Source organism: Chiloscyllium plagiosum, unplaced genomic scaffold (genome assembly GCF_037043375.1).
Source record: "Chiloscyllium plagiosum isolate Xiang-an unplaced genomic scaffold, Cpla_swu_hap1 HiC_scaffold_35, whole genome shotgun sequence".
Classification (NCBI taxonomy): domain Eukaryota; kingdom Metazoa; phylum Chordata; class Chondrichthyes; order Orectolobiformes; family Hemiscylliidae; genus Chiloscyllium; species Chiloscyllium plagiosum.
This window is the reverse complement of record NW_028270173.1, coordinates 21,464,509-21,484,778: the sequence shown is the minus strand read 5'-3', so window position 1 is coordinate 21,484,778 and position 20,270 is coordinate 21,464,509. Positions and strand designations below refer to the sequence as shown.

Sequence of the window (20,270 nt, the reverse complement as noted above, 5' to 3'; positions counted from 1 at the left end):
TTTCGTGCTCCACAGCCCCAATTCTCCCATTTACTGCTACACTGCACCAATTCTTCTATTATCTGATGCTCTGTTTCAAATTCCAGTGGTGCACGGAACTGAGTCTCCAATTTACTGAAGCTCACAACGTTTCTTCATTTTGTTGATCCCTGCCAGTATTTCCCAAATTAGACATGCACTGCTCCAAATCTCTAATATATTTGCTCTCCCACCAATGTTCTAATGTAATGGCACTGCGCACCGAATCTCCCATTTATTGATTCCTACTAATTTTCCAATTTCCTCATGCCCCTGTAGTAATTGTTCCATTTACTGACGCCCGAGACTGATTCTACAATTTAGGGGTGCCCCACTCCAAGTTTCCCATTTACCAGTGCCATGCCTCAGTTCTCTAATATAGTTCCACTGTGCACCGGTTTTTCCATTTAGTATTTTTCTGCAACAATTCTTTAATCTTGGGAAACTCTGCATCAAATCTCCAAATGTCCAGTCCTACACATATCCTCCCTTTAGTGGTGAACTGCAGGAATTCTCCCATTTCGTGGTGCATTGTATTGAATCTCCACTGTTAATCCTTTGCAACATTTGCCCTATTTACTGATTAAATGCCTGTGTTCTCCCATTTGCTCCAAATTTCGAAGTTATCAGCACCATGCACTAGGGTTCTCATTTACTGTTGCCCCGCATCAATTCTTCAATTCATTGTTCCTCATCACCATTTCCCCCAACTACTCTTGTCCTGAACAATTCTCCACTCAGTGTTGCCCTCTTATTGACTGTTGCCCTTGCCCAATTTAAGAATGCCCTACTCAAATTCTGCCAACCTGTGTTGTCCTGCTCCAATTCTCCCACTTAATGCTACACTGCAACAATTCGCCCATTATCTGATTGCTCTGTTCCAACTTATCATATATCGATTACCCCATGCCCAATTCTTCCAATTAGTAGTTACTTGCAATGATTCTCCAATTTAGATGAGTGCTACCAGCATTTTTAAATTTAGGCAAGTTGGACCGAAGACTGTACATCTGTATGGCTCTATTCAGGTCTCCACTGCACCAATTCTCCCAATTGACAAGCCTGCACAAATCCGGGAAATGGACCAACTCTCCCTTTGAGCATTATCCTGCTTCAGTTCTCCCACTTAGACTTTAAGAGCATCTGCATGAATTCTCCAATTATTGATGCCCTGCATCATTTCCTCACATTTAGTTATTCCCAACATCTTTAATCCAGGTACTGGTGCCATGATGAATTTTCTTCATTTAGTGGTGCAATGAACTGAATCTCCAATTTACTGATGCCTCCATCATTTCTCTTTTTTTATTGGTTCCCTGGTCCTATCCCCGAATTTAGAAATGTTGTGCTGCAATTCTGTAATGTATTGGCACTCCCACCAATGTATAATGTAATGGTCCTGTGCACCCAATCGCCCATTTATTGATTCCCACCAAACTTCCCATTTACTCATACCCTTATTCTAATACTTCCATTACAGACGTTCTGAAAAAGGTCTCCAATCAATGTTGCTCAAGCCAACCGTCATACTGACTGATTCCCTCGCCCAGTTTAAGGGGGCCCGACTCTAATTCTACCATCCACAATTATCCTGCTGCAATTCTCCCATTTAGCGCTCTACTGCACCAATTCTGTTGCCCTGTTCCAATTTCTCATATTAAGTTCAGCCTTTGCCCAATTCACACATTTAGTGATTCACTGCACCAATTCCCCCATTATCTGCTGCTCTGTCTCAAATTCCGTTGGTGCACGGAACTGAAGCTCTAATTTACTGATGCTTACAACATTTCTTCTTTTTATTGATGCCCTGCCTGTGTTCCCCAATTTAGACATGCTCTGCTCTAAGTGTCTAAATATTGGCACTCCCACTAATTTTCTAATTTAATGGCACTGTGCACGGAATCTCCCATTTATTGATTCCCACTAATTCTCTTATTTTCTCATGCCCTTCTCCGAATACTTCAATTTACTGATTCCACCATTTAGCAGTGCCCTACACCAAGTCTCCCATTTACTCGTGCCATGCCTGACTTCTCCAATATAGTTCCAGTGCGCACCAGTTTTTTTTTCCATTTAGTATTCCTCTGCAACAATTCTCTAATCTTGGCAATCCCTGCATCGAATCTCCAAATTACCAGTCCTACATATATCCCCTTTACTGTTGAACTGCAAGAACTCTCCCATTTCGTGGTGCACTCTATTCACTTTGCACCACTTCTCCTTTGCAACATTTGTCCCATTTACCGATTCACTGCCGCTGTTCTCCCACTTGCACCGAATCTCCCATTTATTGATTCCCACCAAATTTCCCATTCACCCATACCCCTACACAAATTCATCCATTATCGATGTCTCGAACAAGTTCCCCATTCAGTGTTGCCCAAGCCATTTAGTGGTCTGCAGCCAGAATTCTCCAATCTTGGCAATCCCTGCATCAAGTCTACAAATTACCGCTCCTACACATTTCCTTCCTTTAGAGGTTAACTGAACCAATTCTCCCATTTTGTGGTGCACTGTATTGACTCTCTATCACTAAACCTTAGCAACATTTGTCCTATTTACTGATTCGAGCGTTCTCCCATTTGCTCCATTTCTTGAAGTTATCAGCACCTTGCACCAGCTCTCTAATTTACTGATTCCCTGCAACAGTTCTTCAACTTATTGTTGCCCAGCACAATTTCCTGGACAATACCGATACTGGACAACACCAATACTGATGTCCTGGACAAGTTCTACAGTGTTGCCTGAACACCAATCCTCATATTGGCTGATGCCCTCTCCCAATTTATGGGTGTCCCGCTCTAATTCTCCCATCCAGTATTGTGCTGCCCCAAAACTCCCACTTAGTACTCCACTGCACCAAATCTGCCATTGAGTGCTGCACTGCACCAAGTTCTCCCATTTCGAGCTAAACGTCACAGATTCTCACATTATCTGATGCCCTTTTCCAAATTCCCATATTTAGATTTTCCCCTTGCACATTTCTTCCATTCTGTACTTCCTTGCAATGATTCTGCAATTTCGTGGTCTACAGCCAGAATTCTCTAATTTTGGCGATCCCTGCATCAAATCTCCAAATTACCGATCCTACCCATATCCTCCGTTCACTGGTGAAATGCAGGAACCCTCCCATTTCGTGCTGCACTATATTGAATCTCCACCACTGCTCCTTTTCAACGGTTGACCTATTTATTGCCAGTGTTCTCCCATTTGATCTAACTTTCGAAGTTATCAGCACCCCGCACCAGGTTTCTCATTTACTGATGTCCCGCAAGAATTCTTCAAGTCAGTGTTCCTGACCACCATTTCCGCCTATTACTGATGTCCTGAACAAGTTCTCCACTCAGTGTTGCCTTACACCAATCCTCATATTGACTGGTGCCCTCGCCCAATTTAGGGGTGCCCTAGTCTAATTCTGCCATCCTGTATTATCATTTCCCAATTCTTCCATTTAGTGCTAAACTGCACAAATTCTCCCATTATCCCCAATTTAGTGGAACGCTGCTAGAATTCTTAAATTTAGGTTTGGACAAGTTAGACAGAAGGGTGTGCTAAACATATCAATGGCTGTATTTTGGGCTGAGCTTCCCTGGACCAATTCTCCCATTTACCAATTCTGCACAAATCCCGAAAATACACCAATTCTCCCTTTTAGTATTATCCTGTCCCCGTTCTCCCAGTTAGAATTTAATGGCACCTGCCTGAATTCTGCAATTATTGATGCCCTGCATGACTTCCTTCCATTTAGTTGTTTCCTGATACAATTCTTCCACCTGTTGCTACCCTGCTGATTTTTTTTTTCATTTAGTAGTGCACTTAACAGAATTTCCAATTTACTGATGCTTGCAACATTTCTCCTTTTTACTGGTTCCCTGCCCCAATTTCCCAATGTAGACATGCTGTGTTCCAATTCTCTAGTACATTGGCACACCCGTCAATTTTCTATTGCAATTGCATTTTGCACAGAATCTCCCATTTATTGATTCCCAACAAGTCTCCCATTTACTCATACCCCTGGACGAATTCTTCCATTTTCTGATGCTCCACTAATTTTCTCATTTACCGCTGCCATGCCTCAGTTCCCTAATTTATTTCTACTGTGCATCAGGTCTTCCATTTAGTATTTCTCTGCAATCATTCGCCCATTTAGTGGTCTTCAGTCAGAATTCTCTAATCTGGGCAATTTCTGCATCAAATCTCCAGAATTACCGATCCTGTACATATCCTCCCTTCTGTATTGGACTGCAACAAATCTTCCATTTCATGGTGTACTGTATTGACTCTCCGCCATTAATCCTTTGCAACATTTGACCTATTTGATGATTCCCGTGTTCTCCCATTTGCTCCATTTCTCGAAGTTATTAGTACCCTGCAACAGGTCTCTCATTTACTGATGCCCCACACCAATTCTTCAATTTGGTCTTGCCCATTTCCCCCAATTTGTGATGTCCTGGTAGGTTCTCCACTCAGTGTTGCCTGACACCACTCCTCATATTTACTGATGCCCTCGCCCAATTTAGGGGTGCCCTATTCTAATTCTCCTATCTTGTCCTGCCCCAATTCTGCCATTTCGTGCTGAACTGCACCAATTCTGCCATTTAGAGCTACACTGCACCATTTTTCCCATTTTGTGTGAAACTGCCCAAATTCTTCGTTTTTCTGATGCCCTGTTTCAAATTCTCATATTTAGATTCTTCCATTTTGTAGTTCTTTTCAATGATTGTCCAATTTAATAGTCCGCTGTCAGAATTCTCTAATTTTGGCGATCCTTGCATCAAATCCCCAAATTGCCAATCTTGCGCATATCCTCCATTTAGTGGAGAACAGCGCCAACTCTTCCATTTCGTGGTGCCTGTAATGACTCTCCACCACTAATCCTTTGTCTTATTTACTGATTCACTGACCGTGTTCGCCCATTTGCTCCAATTCTCGAAGTTACTAGCAGCCTGAAACAGGTCTCACCTTTACTGGTGCCCAGCAGCAATTCTCCAATTCAGTGTTGCAAAGCATCCTTTCCACCATTTACTGATGTCCTGAAGAAGGTCTCCACACTGAGTTGCCCTACAACAAGCCTCATATTGATTGGTGCCCTCGCCCAATTTAGGGGTGCCCTACACTAATTCTGCCAATCTGTATTGTCCTGTCCCAATTCTCTCATTTAGTGCTACACTGCCCCAAATCCCCCATTTAGTGTTGAATTGCACAAATTCTCCCATTATCTCCAATTTAGTGGAGCACTAGTAGAATTCTTAACATTAGGCTTGGACAAGTTGGATGGAAGGGTCTGTTTCTGTGCTGTACATCTCGGTGTCTCTATTTCGGGCTCAGCTTTACTCTACCAATTCTCCCATTTACCAATCCTGTACAAAACCCGGAAATGCACCAATTCTCCCTCTGAGTATGATCCTGCCCAGGCTCTCCCACTTAGAATGCAATGGATCCTGCATGAATTCTCCAATTATTGATGACCTGCATCAATTCCTTCCATTTATTTGTTCCCTGATACACCTCTACGTATGGCTGCTCTGCTGAGTTTTTTTCATTTAGTGGTGCACTTAACTGAATTTCCAATTTACTAGTGCTTGCAACATTTCTCCGTTTTAATGGTTCCCTACCCTGAATTTCCCAATATAGACATGCTGTGCTGCAATTCTCTAATACAGTGGCACTCCCATCAACTTTCTATTGTGATTGCACTCTGCTCAGAATCTCCCATTTATTGATTCCCAACAGGTCTCCCATTTACTTATACCCCTGGACAAATTCTTCCATTTCCTGATATCCGAGCCTGATTCTACCATTTAGAGGTGCTCTATGCTAATTTTCCAATTATCTGCTGCCATGCCTCAGTTCCCTAATTTTCTGCTGTGCAACAATTCTTCCATTTAGAATTTTTCTTCAACAATTCTCCTATGTAGTGGCCTGCAGCTGGAATTCTCTAATCTTGACAATTACTGCATCAAATATCCAAAATTCCTGATCCTGCACATATCCTCCCTTTAGTGGTGAACTGATCCAATTTTCCATTTCACAGTGCAATGCATTGACTCTCTACCACTAATCCTTTGCAACATTTGTCCTAGTTACTGATTCCCATGTTTTCCCATTTGCTCCATTTCTCGAAGTTATTAGCATCCTGCATCAGGTTTCTCATTTGCTGTGGCCCGCACGAATTCTTCAATTCAATGTTGCCCAGCCCCATTTCCCCCAATTACTGATGTCCTGAACAAGTTCTCCACTCAGTGTTGCCCTATACCAAATCTAATATTGACTGATGTCCTCTCCCAATTTAGGGGTGCCCTCTCTAATTATCCCATCTAGTATTGTGCGGCCTCCATTCTCAGATTTAGTGCTACACTGTCTCAAATCTCAAATTTAGTTCTACACTGCACCAATTCTCCCATTATCTCCAAGTTAGTGGAGCGCAGCCAGAATTCTTAAATTTAGGCATGGACACATTGGACCGAAAGGGCTATTTCCATGCTCGATTTAGGGCTCAGCTTCCCTGTATAAATTCTTCCATTTCCCAATCCTGCACAAATCCCGGGAATGCACCAATTCTCCCTTTGAGTATTATCGTGAACCAATTCTCCCCCTTTGAATGTAATGTCCCCTCCGTGAATTCTCCAATTATTGATGCCCTGCATCAATTCCTTCCATTTAGCTGTTCCCTGATACACCTCTTTCACGTACGACTGTCCTGCTTATTTTTTTTCATTTAGTGGTGAACTGAACTGAATCTTCCATTAACTGATGCTTGCAACATTTCTCCTTTTTACTGGTTCCCTGCCTCAATTCCCTAATTTAGACATGTTATACACCAATTCTCTAAAAAATTGACACTCGCGCCCATTTTGTATTGTAATGGCAATGTGCACCGAATCTCCTATTTATTGATTCCTGCCAAATATCCAGTTTACTCATTAGCTTAGATGAATTCTTCCATTTACTGATGCCAGAGCCCGATTCTACAATTTAGAGGTATTCAAAGTTTGGGAGAGGATTTGTAGCTCGGGTGTTCATTGTTGTGGTTCTGTTCGCCGAGCTGGGAATTTGAGTTGCTTATGTTTCGTCCCCTGTCTAGGTAATATCCTCAGTACTTGGGAGCCTCCTGTGAAGCACTGAGGATGTCACCTAGACAGGGGACGAAACGTCTGCAACACAAATTCCCAGCTCGGCGAACAGAACCACAATGATTTAGAGGTACCCTACTCTAATTCTCTAATTTACTGGTGCCAAGTCTCAGTTCCCCAATTTTGTTGAACTGTGCACCAGTTCTTCCATTTAGAATTTCTCTAAAACAATTCTCCTATTTAGTGGTCTACAGCCAGAATTCCCTAATCTTGCCATGTCTGCATCAAATCTCCAGAATTACCGATCCATGGTTTGTTTCCATGCTGTACATCTCCATGGCTCAATTTAGGGCTTGCTCGCAGCACCAAGTCCCCCATTTACCAATCCTGCACAAATCCGGGAAATGGACCAACTCTCCCTTTGAGTATTATCCTGCCCCAGTTCGCCCTCTTAGAATTAAATGGCACCTGCATGAATTCTCTAAATATTGATGCTCTGCATCTACTCCTTGCATTTCGTTATTCCCCGGTACACTAATTCCACGTCGGAGTGCCCTACTGAATTCTTCTTTTCATTTCGTGGTGCACTGAACTGAGTCTCCAATTTACTGATGCTTGCAACATTTCTGCCTTTTTTATTCCCTGGCCCTATTCTCCAGTTTAGACTTGCTGTGCCCCAATTCACTAAGATATTCTCTATGTGGGGCTCCACTTCCCTCCATCAATTCTCACATTTACCAATTCTGCACAAATCTGGGAACTGCACCAACTCTCCCCTTGAGTGTTGTCCTGCCCCTGTATTTCCACCTATGAATTTAATGTAATTTTCTAATGTAATGTCACTGTGCACCAAATCTCACATTTATTAATGCCCGCCATGTCTCCCATTGACACATACCTCTGTACTGATTCTTCCATTTACTGATACCTTAGCCCGATTCTACCATTTCGACGCGCCCTACTCTCGTTCTTCCACTTACTGGTGCGATGCTCAAATTCTCTTATTCAGTTCCACTGCGCATCAGTTCTTCCATTTAGTATTTCTCTGCAACAATTCTCCCATTTCGTGACCTGATGCCAGAATTCTCAAATTTTCCCTGCATCAAATATCCAAATTACTGACACTGCACATATCCGCCCTTTAGCGGTGAACTGCACCAACTGTCCCATTTCATGGTGCACTGTATTGAATCGCCACAACGAATCCTTTTCAACATTTGTCCGAGTTACTGATTCACTGCCCGTGTTTTCCCATTTACTACAATTCTTGAAGTTATCAGCACCCTGCACCAGGGCTCTCGTGTACTGATGCCCCGCATCAATTCTCCAATTCAGTGCTTGTTAAGTACCATTTTCCCCTTTTACTGACGTCCTGAACAGGTTCTCCACTCAATGTTGGAGAATATTAGAGAATTGGCACAAAACATTTCAAAATTGGTGGAAATGCTGCTAAGCAACACCGAATTGAGGAATTGATGCGGGAATCAGTTAATGAGAGATAAGCTGCAGGGTGCTGACAACGTCCAGAATTGGAGCAAAGTGTGGAACACACAGTGAATTAGTAAATAGGGCAAATATTGCAAATTATTAGTGGTGGAGATTCAATACAGTGTAATACAAAATGGGAGAGTTGCTGCAGTTCACCAGAAAATGGAGGATATGTTCAGGATCGGTAATTTGTAGAATTGATACAGGGATCGCCAAGATTAGGTAATTCTGGCAGCAGACCACTAAATGGGAGATTTGTTGCAGAGAAATACTAAATGGAAGAACTGGTGCACAGTGGAACGAAAAACGAAAACTGAGGAATGGAACCAGTAAATGGGAGAATGAGAGTAGGGCACCCCTAAATGGTATAATTGGGTGAGCGCATCAGTAAATGGAAGAATTCACTTTGGAGTATGAATATTGGGAGAATTGGTGGGCATCAGTAAATGGAAGGTTTCGTGCATACGGCCATAACATTTGAAATTTGGTAATATATTGAGAGCCAATATATTCGAGAATTGGAGCAAAGCAGGTATAAATTGGCGAAAAGGGGCAGGGAATCAATAAAAAGAAGAAATGTTGCAACCATCAGTAAATTGGAGACTCACTTCAGTGCACCACTAAATTTTCAAAAATTAGCACGACACCTTTAAGTTGAGGAAGTGTATCAGTGCTGAAAATGTGTTGCTGGAAAAGCGCAGCAGGTCAGGCAGCATCCAAGGAGCAGGAGAATCGATGTTTCGGGCATGAGCCCTTCTTCAAAAATTAGGAAAGTGTGCCAAGCAGGCTAAGGTAAAAGGTAGGGAGGAGGGACTTGGGGGAAGGGTGTTGGGAATGCGATAGGTGGAAGGAGGTTAAGGAGAGAGTGATAGGTCGGAGTGGGAGTGGGGGCGGAGAGGTCAGGAAGAAGATAAGGGTTAGGAAGGTGGTGCTGAGTTCGAGGTTTGGGACTGAGACAAGGTGGGGGGAGAGGAAATGAGGAAACTGGAGAAATCTGAGTTCATCCCTTGTGGTTGGAGGGTTCCAAGGCGGAAGATGAGGCGCTCTTCCTCCAGTCGTCGTGTTGCTATGGTCTGGCGATGGAGGAGTCCAAGGACCTGCATGTAACGTGACTGAGGAGCGTCTGGGCAGAGGAAATGACCTGGGGTGTGCAGTGAGAGAGGGACTCACTGAAATCTTTGTAGAGGAAGGAAAAGAGCTTCTTCAAGGAAGGCATCCTTGTAAGAGGATTGACAATAGGTTAAAATCTTCTAGGAGAAAGTGAGGACTGCAGATGCTGGAGATCAGAGCTGAAAATGTGTTGTTGGAAAAGCGCAGCAGGTCAGGCAGCATCCAAGGAGCAGGAGAATCGATAGTTCAGGCATGAGCCCTTCTTCAGGAATGAGGAAAGTGTGCTAAGCAGGCTAAGATAAAAGGTAGGGAGGAGGGACTTGGGGGAGGGGCGTTGGAAATGCGATAGGTGGAAGGAGGTTAAGGTGAGAGTGATAAGGTGAGGGTGAGAGGCCAGAGTCGGAGTGGAGGCGGAGAGGTCAGGAAGAAGATTGCAGGTTAGGAAGGTGGTGCTGAGTTCGAGGGTTGGGACTGAGACAAGGTGGGGGAGGAGAAATGAGGAAACTGGAGAAATCTGAGTTCATTGCTTGTGGTTAGAGGGTTCCTAGGCGGAAGATGAGGCGCTCTTCCTCCAGCTGTCGTGTTGCTATGGTCTACCGATGGAGGAGTCCAAGGACCTGCATGAAACATTGCTGAAGAGCTTTTGGGCAGAGGAGATGACCTGGGGTGTGCAGTGAGAGAGGGACTCACTGAAATCCTTGTAGAGGGAGGAAGAGAGCTTCTTCAAGGAAGGCATTCTTGTAAGAGGATTGGCAGTAGGTTAAAATCTTCTAGGTTGAAACTTTATTGCTGGAACAGCACAGCAGGTCAGGCAGCATCCAGGGAATAGGAGATTCGACGTTTCGGGCACAGGCCCTTCTTCAGGAATCTGCAGACCTCACTTTCTCCTCCTAAAATCTTCTAGGAGAAAGTGAGGACTGCAGATGCTGCAGAAGTGTATCAGGGAACATCTAAGTGGAAGGAATTGATGCAGGGCTTCAATAATTGGAGAATTCATGTAGGTGCCTTTAAATTCGAAGTGGGAGAACTGTGGCAGGATTATACTCGAAGGGAGAGCCTGGGCACCTCCTGGATTTGTGCAGGAGTGGTAAATGAGAGAATTGGTCCAGCGGAGACTGCAATAGAACCATGGAGATGTACAGCATGGCAACAGGCTCTTTGTTCCAACATATCCATGTCTGAATTTATGAATTCTGGCAGCATCCACTAAATTAACCTGGCCAAAGAAACATTGACTACACAATTAGAAGACCCAAAGACACATACACCAAACACCACTGACTTCATCAGCAAGGACAGTATCATCAAGCTACTGGACCTCTCCTTACCACGCACTTCACTTTCAAAAACAAAATCTACAGACAAACCAATGGCATGCCCATGGGATTTCCAATATCAGGATTCTTAACAGAGGCAGCAATGCAGAGACTCGAACAAACAGCTCTGCCAACCATCCTACCCAAACTTTGGGTCCGCTATGTGGGTGACACCTTTGTCATCAGTAAATGCAACAAATTAGAGGAAACCTTCAAGACCAGCAATAATGCACTTACTGGCATAAAAGTCACTAAAGAGGAGGAAAACAACAATAAACTGCCATTCCTAGATGTCACAGTAGAGTGAAAAGCCAGCATCTACAGGAAAATAACACAAACAGGCCAGATATTGAATTCAGAAGCAACCATCGCAACATCCACAAATGAAGCTGCATCAGAACATTATTTCAATGAGCCATCACACACAGCAACACAGAGGAACTACTCAGAGTAGATGAAAATCACCTATACAGTGTATTCAAATAGAATGTATCCCCAATGAACACAGATCGCCGATTTTTCAGCAACAACCCCAAACAAATAGACAAAACGCATCCATAAACCTTAGCCGCTCTCCCCTCCATCAAAGACATCTCTGAAATGACTGCGAGACGACTGAAACACCTTGGCATCATGGTAGCCCACAAACCCACCAATACACTAAAACAGCCGCTAATTAACTTAAAAGATCCTATACAGACAGCAAGCAAAGCTAATGTAAGGCACAAAATACAATGCAATAACTGGAACAAACACCACATTGGACAAATAGGCAGAGGATTAGCTGCCAGAATACATGAACTTCAACTGGCCACAAAACGACATGATCCTCTCAACACATCCATCCTAGGACAAGCCATGAAAGAAAACACACACGAGAATAGCATTCCAACCGGAACTCTAACAACAACCACATTGACTTGGACCCCATTTACCAGCCCTTGAGAAAAATAACAGGAAATGACATCATCATATGAAATGACGCCACCACGAGAAATGACATCACCGACACAAGGAAACCCAAACGTATAATCAGAAAGCTGGAAACCCCAGCAGTGTTTCATCCAGAGTTTCACTGAACATGGTACCTAGTATTGTGACAAAACGTCTGAAAATGAACCTTCCAGGTAAGTGAGCAAGTCTACGCCCAGGACCTCAACCTGAACTACAAATCTTCTCATTACTGTCTGAGATATATGAGTCTGATTCCGTGCTGTGCATCTTCATGACTGTATCTCTGTCTGCCTCATGTCCTTGAGAAGCATTTACAGTAAGCTATGTGATCAACACAGAAACAAAGCCAGTGTCTGTCAGGCGTTAGAACTCTGAGTTTTGAAATGGTGATGAGGGACCTGATTGCCTCAGCCTGATCTTAATGGCGTGTGGAACATATGGTAATTCAAAAGGTAGGTTCAAGTGGTCAACTATCACCATTGTAAATCACACTGTGCAATCAGACTGTTCTGGAGAATGTGACCGTTAAACTGAGGTCTTTTAGCGCAGAGAGAGGAATCTCACAACAGGGTCACATGAGCCTTCAAGTTGCGTCTTTCCAATCTCATCCTTCTCTTCCTCCCACAGTTACTGAATTCAGCGAAAAATGAAGAAGCATTCTTAAGAGCCATTGTCATTTTCTATCAGAAAGGTCTTCACAACATGATTTCTTTGGTTCTACTTCTACTGAGAGTCATGACAGTTTACGAAAATGTATACTATTTTCCCACAAGATCTCCCTCAACGATATAGAAGTCCCTCGAAGATTTCTGTAGTCATTCCAATTTGTGAAAAAACATTCTTTATTAAATTTCCGGAAGGATTCTCCACTGTGCTGTAATTTAGAACTTCCAAAAATCCATTCATGTCAACATTTTACAGAATTATGTATTTTATCTCAGGTACCACTAAAACTGTGGCCATTTAACCAATTATTAATGAAGAAAATCTATCTCACATCTACTTAAATTTACTCAGTGTCCCAGGAGCGAACTCATATTCCATAGATTTATGACCCTTTGCGAGAGAGAAGTTCTGCTCATCTGCTATCACTTAATCAAAAACAGTGCACTCTCCTTCTACATTGCCCTACAGAAAGGAAACATCCTCACTGGGTTTCTTTTGTCAATTATCAAATCAACTATCAAAGTTCAAAGAACTAACAGCTTTGGCAGAAACATATGATATCACACGCTGTCTGTTGCAAGAGGGGACTTAGACGTGGGAATTCATAAAGAGATTTGAGAGACAGAATTTAAGGGGATGGAACTAGTTTTAGGGAGCAAATGGAAGCATGTAAAGGCCATAAATCTGAAAGCCCTGAACGAAGAATGATAAAAAGAAAATAACACATCAGTCGAAATAATGGTAGACACACAAAAGCTCATTGTTGGACTTTCATTGGGGCACTTATTGAAGTGCTGGAAAGTCGAAGTAATCCTCAGGTAAAAGCGAATCTGGAAAGGAAATGGATATTTAATGATAAGAGTGTTGTACAGGGCACATTCTTCATCACCCACTGACAAAATGATTCAGTAGAATGAAGGTTTTGTGTCTTTCATTTCAAGGAAATCCACTTTCTTCATTTGTCAGATCAAGAGCACCTGAAATGGTTGGAAAATAACAGACATGGGATGGCACAGTCCAGGAGTGATCCCATAACTTAAAAAGGAATGACCTGGAGTCTGCTGTAAAGAGGATGAAGAAGCAGAGACGAGAAGCAATATGGTGATTGTCACAGTTCCGGTGTTTAACAGGAACTTGTTGATTTGGCGAGCATTCATTGTACAGGGCTGTTACTTAAGTGTCAGATAAAAGTGACTCTGGTGGAAAAATAAGAATAAGATTCTCGTGAACAGTGCTGAGGAGGTTCAGCAGGTTTGCAGAAAAACTGCGACTTTTGTTGCATTTAAAACTGACTTGTTTGGGAGCTGCCCTAAAATGAAGATTTGTGGCTGAATCCTCAAAGAAATGAACCTATATTATATGGAGGCAATTGAGCAAGTTTTTGTCACTAAACCGTTGTGTGCCTCATGCTGGTGGCCTGTCTGGCAGCGATGTCTGGTTAATGTTTGAGGTCAAGTACTGCTTACCTGTTCTTTCATGTGAAAACACAATTATGTTGAGCACGATTTGCATGTGAATTCATGTTGGATTTTAGTTTCATTACGATTTTATTCATTTCACATTGTGCTCTTCAGTAACTTCAAATCTTTTTTTTTTTTTATAACTGTTTCATTTGTAACATTCGATGATACTGGAATTCTCCAGATTAGATTTATGCTAATGTTGAAATCTGGGACTCAGACTTTCATCCAACTCAGTACATCTTTCTCCTGATACCCTTTGGTCCCTTAACCCTCAGAATAAAATAAATTTCTTCTTGAAAGCACTTAATATTTTAGTCTCACCCTCTTCCTAAGGCAGAAAGTTGTGGAGGCTCACCACTCTCGGTGAAGGAACCTCTCTTCATCTCAGTCCTAAGTGCTCAGAGTATGACCACAGGTTCATAACTCTCCTTTAATCGGATCATTCTTCGTACTCTTGCCCTGCTCAGTTTTGTTGGAAATTTTGAGTTTTCAGGTTAGTTTTAGAGAACTATATTGGTATAACAACATTCTTTCGCATTCTTCTTAACTTCACTGAAATATCCAATCTTCATAGGTCAGTCCTGCCAACCCAGGATTCAGTCTGGTCAATTTTCGTTATGTTTCCTCAATGCCAATAACTTTCTCATCAGATAAGGAGACCAAATCTTCACTTGATATCCCAGATGTGGTCTCACCAAAACCCGAAATAATCACAACAAGATTCCCCTTCTCCATTTCTCAAATGCTTTTGCAATCCAGACAGCATTTATTTGCTTTCTTCATTACCTTCTTCACCTGCATGCTTACTTTCAGAGATTGGTGGACATGCGCACCCATGAATTGTTGCACCTCCTAACCTCCCAATGTATTGTCATTCAGGTAATATTCTGCCTTCCTGTTTTTGGTATTAAAGTGGATACAGTCACATTTATCCATCTGTCATCTTCATCTGCTGTGCATTTGGCCATGAAAACAAATTGTTCAAATTACGCTGAAACATCTGTGTATCCACATCTGTCCAAATGTCTTGCAAAATGGTGTCATTGTACTCAGCTCTCCAATTCCTCTGACTGTTCGTTCTATATGAACACCACCCTCTGTGTGAAAAATATACCCCTCAGGTCCCATTAAAATGTTTCCCCTTTCATCCTAATATCTATGCCCTGATGTTTTAAAATTCCATATCCTGGGGAAAAGACCTTGGCTATTCACCTTATCTGTGCCCAGCCATGATTTTATAAACCTCTATGAGATCATCCCTCTGGTCCAAAGATTAACAAGTGTCACGACATATACAGCTGCTGCTAATCGTCTTTCCCTCCAATCTCAGTAATATCTTTCCAATTGTTTACTACGCCAATTCCAGTTCAATAACATCGTACCTATTGCAGGACTAACCGAATTGTATTCAGTACGCCAAATGTAGCTGTAATAATGATCTGCTCTGCCGCAACAAGATGTCCCAATTTTATACTCAATTTCTAACCAATGAAAGCAAACATTCGAAACGTCTCCTTAATCACCCATCTAACAATGTGCAACTTTGAAGGAACTATGCACCTGCCTCCCGAGGTCACTCTGCTGGACAACACTCACCAGTTCCCAACCATTAACCCTGCAATTCCTACCTTGGTCTGTGTCACATAAATGTATTAGCTCACATCTATCCAAAGTAGACCCCCTCTTCCGCTATATGCTCATATGTAGCAAGACACGCACAGTATTGATGCACCATCTAATGCCTTTAACATCCGATCCGTGTGCCAACGCACATATGCAGCAATGTGTACCCTACATACGATGCAATTCAACAACTTATCCAGGCTCCTGGCATAGCATCTTCCCAGCTTGTGGTGTCTACCATTTACATGGACAGGAGAGCGTACACAATGGAACGCTACCACCGCTGGTCCCCATTCAAACCACACATCATCGTGACTTGGAAATATATTGCCAATACTTCACTGTCACTGTGTCAAGAAGTCTCCTTGTCACAGATTAAGGCCGTTGTTCAATATTGGCCTGGACACTGCTTTCATCAGTACCCATGAAAAAGCCATCTGTAGTTTTGATGGATCCGGGTCACAATGTTGTTGTGAATTCATCCAGTAGTACTTCCATCTCCTTTCTACTTCGATCTCCAGTCCTCTGGACTTACTAACCATTGTTTCTATCCACTTGGTCCAACCCTTCAGTGTTCTAACTGTTTATATCAATTCAGAGTGAAAAGTGTAGAATACCAGGTTAGAACCTCCCAAAACATTTCACGAAGGTCGCCCATACTCTAACTCTTCTAGTTGTTTTAGGCAGATGTAAGGTATATATTCCAGCTTTGATGCACCTGGTCAAACCACTTGGCTTCAAGTAAAACAATTTATTTACACACCACTGAATGAAATACAAATTGAAATATAATTGGACAACCGAGCCATCACGACAAACCCCACAACTTAACAAAGGAGCTGTTACAATTTTCTGCAACAACCCCATAAAAACAGCACTTGGAAAGAAACGTTTAGTTCAAACTACAGGTTCTTACGGGAGAGATGTTAGAGAGAGGCATCAGAACCTCTGCCTTTTACAATCCCATTTGAATAAAAGATACAAGGACAACAGAACCCTGTTAAGGCAGCAGTATCATCACGAAAGACACAGTAAAATATCAGTCACTTGATTAATAATGACGTATTTTATTTTGTTCATTCGAGAATGTGGGCATCCCTGCCAAGGTTGGCATTTTCCCAAAGGCCAGCTAAGAGTCAATCCTCATGTTCTGAGATCGACATGGCTGTGGATCGTACATCACATATACGATGGAGATGCTTAAAAGCCGTCAGAGGTTCTCGCCGAAAAGACAATCAATTTTTGAAGACAATTAATTTTCCCGCATGTTAATCATGAATGGCGACATAATCAACATTGTGCTCGCGCTATTTGCATAGAAAATTCAACGAAGATTGGTGGAGTTGTGGATAGTGAGGAGGGCTGTTGTCGGCTGCAAAGAGACTTGGATATGATGCAGAGCTGGGCTGAGGAGTGACAGATGGAGTTCAACCCTGCCAAGTGTGAGGTTGTCCATTTTGGAAAGACAAATAAGAATGCGGAATATCAGGTTAATGGTAGGGTTCTTACTGAGGTGGAGGAACAGAGGGAACTTGGGCTCTATGTTCATAGATCTTTAAAAGTTGCCACTCAGGTGGACAGAGCTTGTAAGAAAGCCTATGGTGTATTAGCGTTCATTAGCAGAGGAATTGAATTCAAGAGTCGTGAAGTGATGTTGCAACTGGATAGGACTTTGGTTAGGCCACATTTGGAGTACTGTGTGCAGTTCTGGTCGCCTCACTTTAGGAAAGATGTGGAAGCTTTGGAGAGGGTGCAGAGAAGATTTACCAGGATATTGCCTGGAATGGAGAATAGGTCGAATGAGGATAGGTTGAGAGTGCTAGGCCTTTTCTCGTTGGAACGGCGAAGGATGAGGGGTGACTTGATAGAGGTGTATAAGATGACCAGAGGAATAGATAGAGTAGACAGTCAGAAACTTTTTTCCCCGGGTGCAACAGAGTGTTACAAGGGGACATAAATTTAAGGTGAAAGATGGAAGGTGTAGGGGAGATGTCAGGGGTGGGTTCTTTACCCAGAGAGTGGTGGGGGCATGGAATGCGCTGCCTATGGGAGTGGTAGAGTCAGAATCTTTGGTGACCTTTAAGCGGCAATTGGATAGGTATATGGATGGGTGCTTAAGGTAGGACAAATGTTCAGCACAACATTGTGGGCCGAAGGACCTGTTCTGTGCCGTATTGTTCTATGTTCTATGTTCTATTTGCCACGGTGGAATTTCAACCTATGTCCCCAGGATATGAGATTAGGTTTTAGAATGCTTGCCCAGTGAGGTTATTAGATTAGATTAGATTACTTACAGTGTGGAAACAGGCCCTTCGGCCCAACAAGTCCACACCGACCCGCCGAAGCGCAACCCACCCAGACCCATTCCCCGACATTTACCCCTTCATCTAACACTACGGGCAATTTAACTTGGCCAATTCACCTAGCCTGCACATTTTGGACTGTGGGAGGAAACCGGTGCACCCGGACGAAACCCACGCAGACACGGGGAGAACGTGCAAACTCCACACAGTCAGTCGCCTGAGGCGGGAACTGAACCCGGGTCTCTGGTGCTGTGAGGCAGCAGTGCTAACCACTGTGCCACCGTGCAGCCCATTAAACCACCAACTCCTCCCATCAATACAAATTATTTTCATAACTTTCTGAATAGAGCATAAGGAGATTTCGGCAAGTTCTTCACCTCCTCTCTGAATCTCCTCTGGGTCAGTGCATAAATACAAGTATTTGTGCAGGAGCTGGTGCACATCAGCAGGAACGCTGCCCTGATTGCCACATAGAGTGAGTTTGAAACTTGGAGAGACGTAATGTGGGTAAAGCTGACACAGATATGGATGACAGTGATGGGGCCTGACAGCACCATGAAGCAGCCAGAGATGGTGAAGAGCAGAATGATGGAGGTCCTCCTGCTCTTCAGCTCGGGGTCTCTGCCCATTTCCCCAGCACCATAGCTGCTGTCCTTCAGAGCCCGGCGAACTCTGCTGGCTGCAAGGATATGGCCAGCGGTGAGAGTGTTCAACAGCAGGAGCAGGGGAATAGGAAGAAACATGTTTGAGATGTTGGAGAGCCACCGGTGAGCTGCCCAGGCCGGTGAAGTGAGGTAAGTGGTGACGGTGCGGCAGCCCCACTGTACATTGTTCAGAACATGGGTGGGCTCATAGCGAAAAGGCAAGGGAATGTTGACCATGACGTTAAGAGAACTCACGATGAATCTAACCACGTTAGCCATTCTTTCAGTGCAATACATCCCCTTCAATTTGTTGCAGCAAATTGCTACAAAGCGGTCAAAGGTGAAGGCGATGGTAAACCAGATGGAGAGTTGGATGCTGAACCCTTGCAGGAAGGCACTGAGTCGGCAGGCGGAGGTGTAGTTCAGCAGTGAATCCGGCAAATGATACTTGAAGATCTGGCTCACAATCACGTTGAAGACAAGGACCATCATATCTCCTGTTGCCATGGCAATCATGTAGTGAGTGATTCCTTTGGAAAGGCCGCACTTCCCTTGGGAAAGAATCAGCACTGTCATCAGGTTCGCTGTAAGGAAAATCAAATCGTGAGATGTATCCAAACACCCAGAGATGTGCAGCGATGAGGTCTTGGGTTAGACAAGACTGATGTGCTGCTGGCAATGCTAGACTTGAACTTCAATGGAAAACAGTGAAATCTCATTAGCAATACATTGTCTGTGTCATGGAAATAATCAAAGGGTAATTTCAGGACTGGTATATTCTATTGCTCATCACTTTGCACCGTTTGCTCTCCTGATTTCAAGAAAACAAATAGCATTATTTTAGAAGTCACTCAGAGAAGGACCACTTGCCACATTACTGCGATTAAGGTCTTGTTGGCTGAAGTGAGGTTATGCCCATCTACATTCGAGTCTGGAAGAATATAAGGTGATTTCATTGAAACATATAAGATCTTGCGGGGACGAGACAAAATGGAACACAAAAAGAGATATTTACTTTCGACTACAGTGATTAAGCCGAGGGGACAAGGTATCAGAATAAATTGTTTCCTTTTTCAAACAAAGGTAAGAAATGTATTATTCTCCGAGAGAGTGGTTGGAGAGTGCAATTCTGTTCCCTTGAAGGTAATGGGATGTTGGCGTATAAGATTGAGCTAGACAGATTTGGATACACAAAGGAGTGGAAGGCTCTGGTTTCCAGGCAGAATAACTGTCAGCCATTGATGACTAATTTTAATGATTACAAGGATGAGATCGAGAATTTCTGTTCCAATTGTTAATGATCCCATTTTCTGCTTAAGCAGAAACAGCCAAAGCACTCTCCCATGAGGGGAACATTGTCTTAGCATTTACCCTGTCAAGATCCTTAAGAATCTGATATGTCTCAATTGGATCACTGTTCATTCTTCTAAACTCCAGACAGTAGACACCAAAACTGTTGAATTTACGACCATAAGACAGTCGTTCCATCCCTCTGATCATCCTAATTGTCCTCGTATGAATTGTGCCAGATGAAAATGTATTTCCTTTGTTACTGGACGAAATTGCTCACAGTGTTCCAAATCTATTCTCAGAGCTGCATGGAACTTGCAAT

The 20,270-nt window shown here is 43.0% G+C and overlaps 1 protein-coding gene across 1 annotated transcript; it reads right to left on the bottom strand.

The window, feature by feature from the left end:
- Positions 1–18,343: 18,343 nt before the first annotated feature.
- LOC148140433 (putative G protein-coupled receptor 139) lies at positions 18,344–19,234 on the bottom strand. The gene has a single exon (XM_087978942.1). It carries the CDS (start codon positions 19,232–19,234, stop codon positions 18,344–18,346), a length of 891 nt encoding a protein of 296 aa, XP_087835068.1.
- Between the last annotated feature and the right edge of the window lie 1,036 nt (positions 19,235–20,270).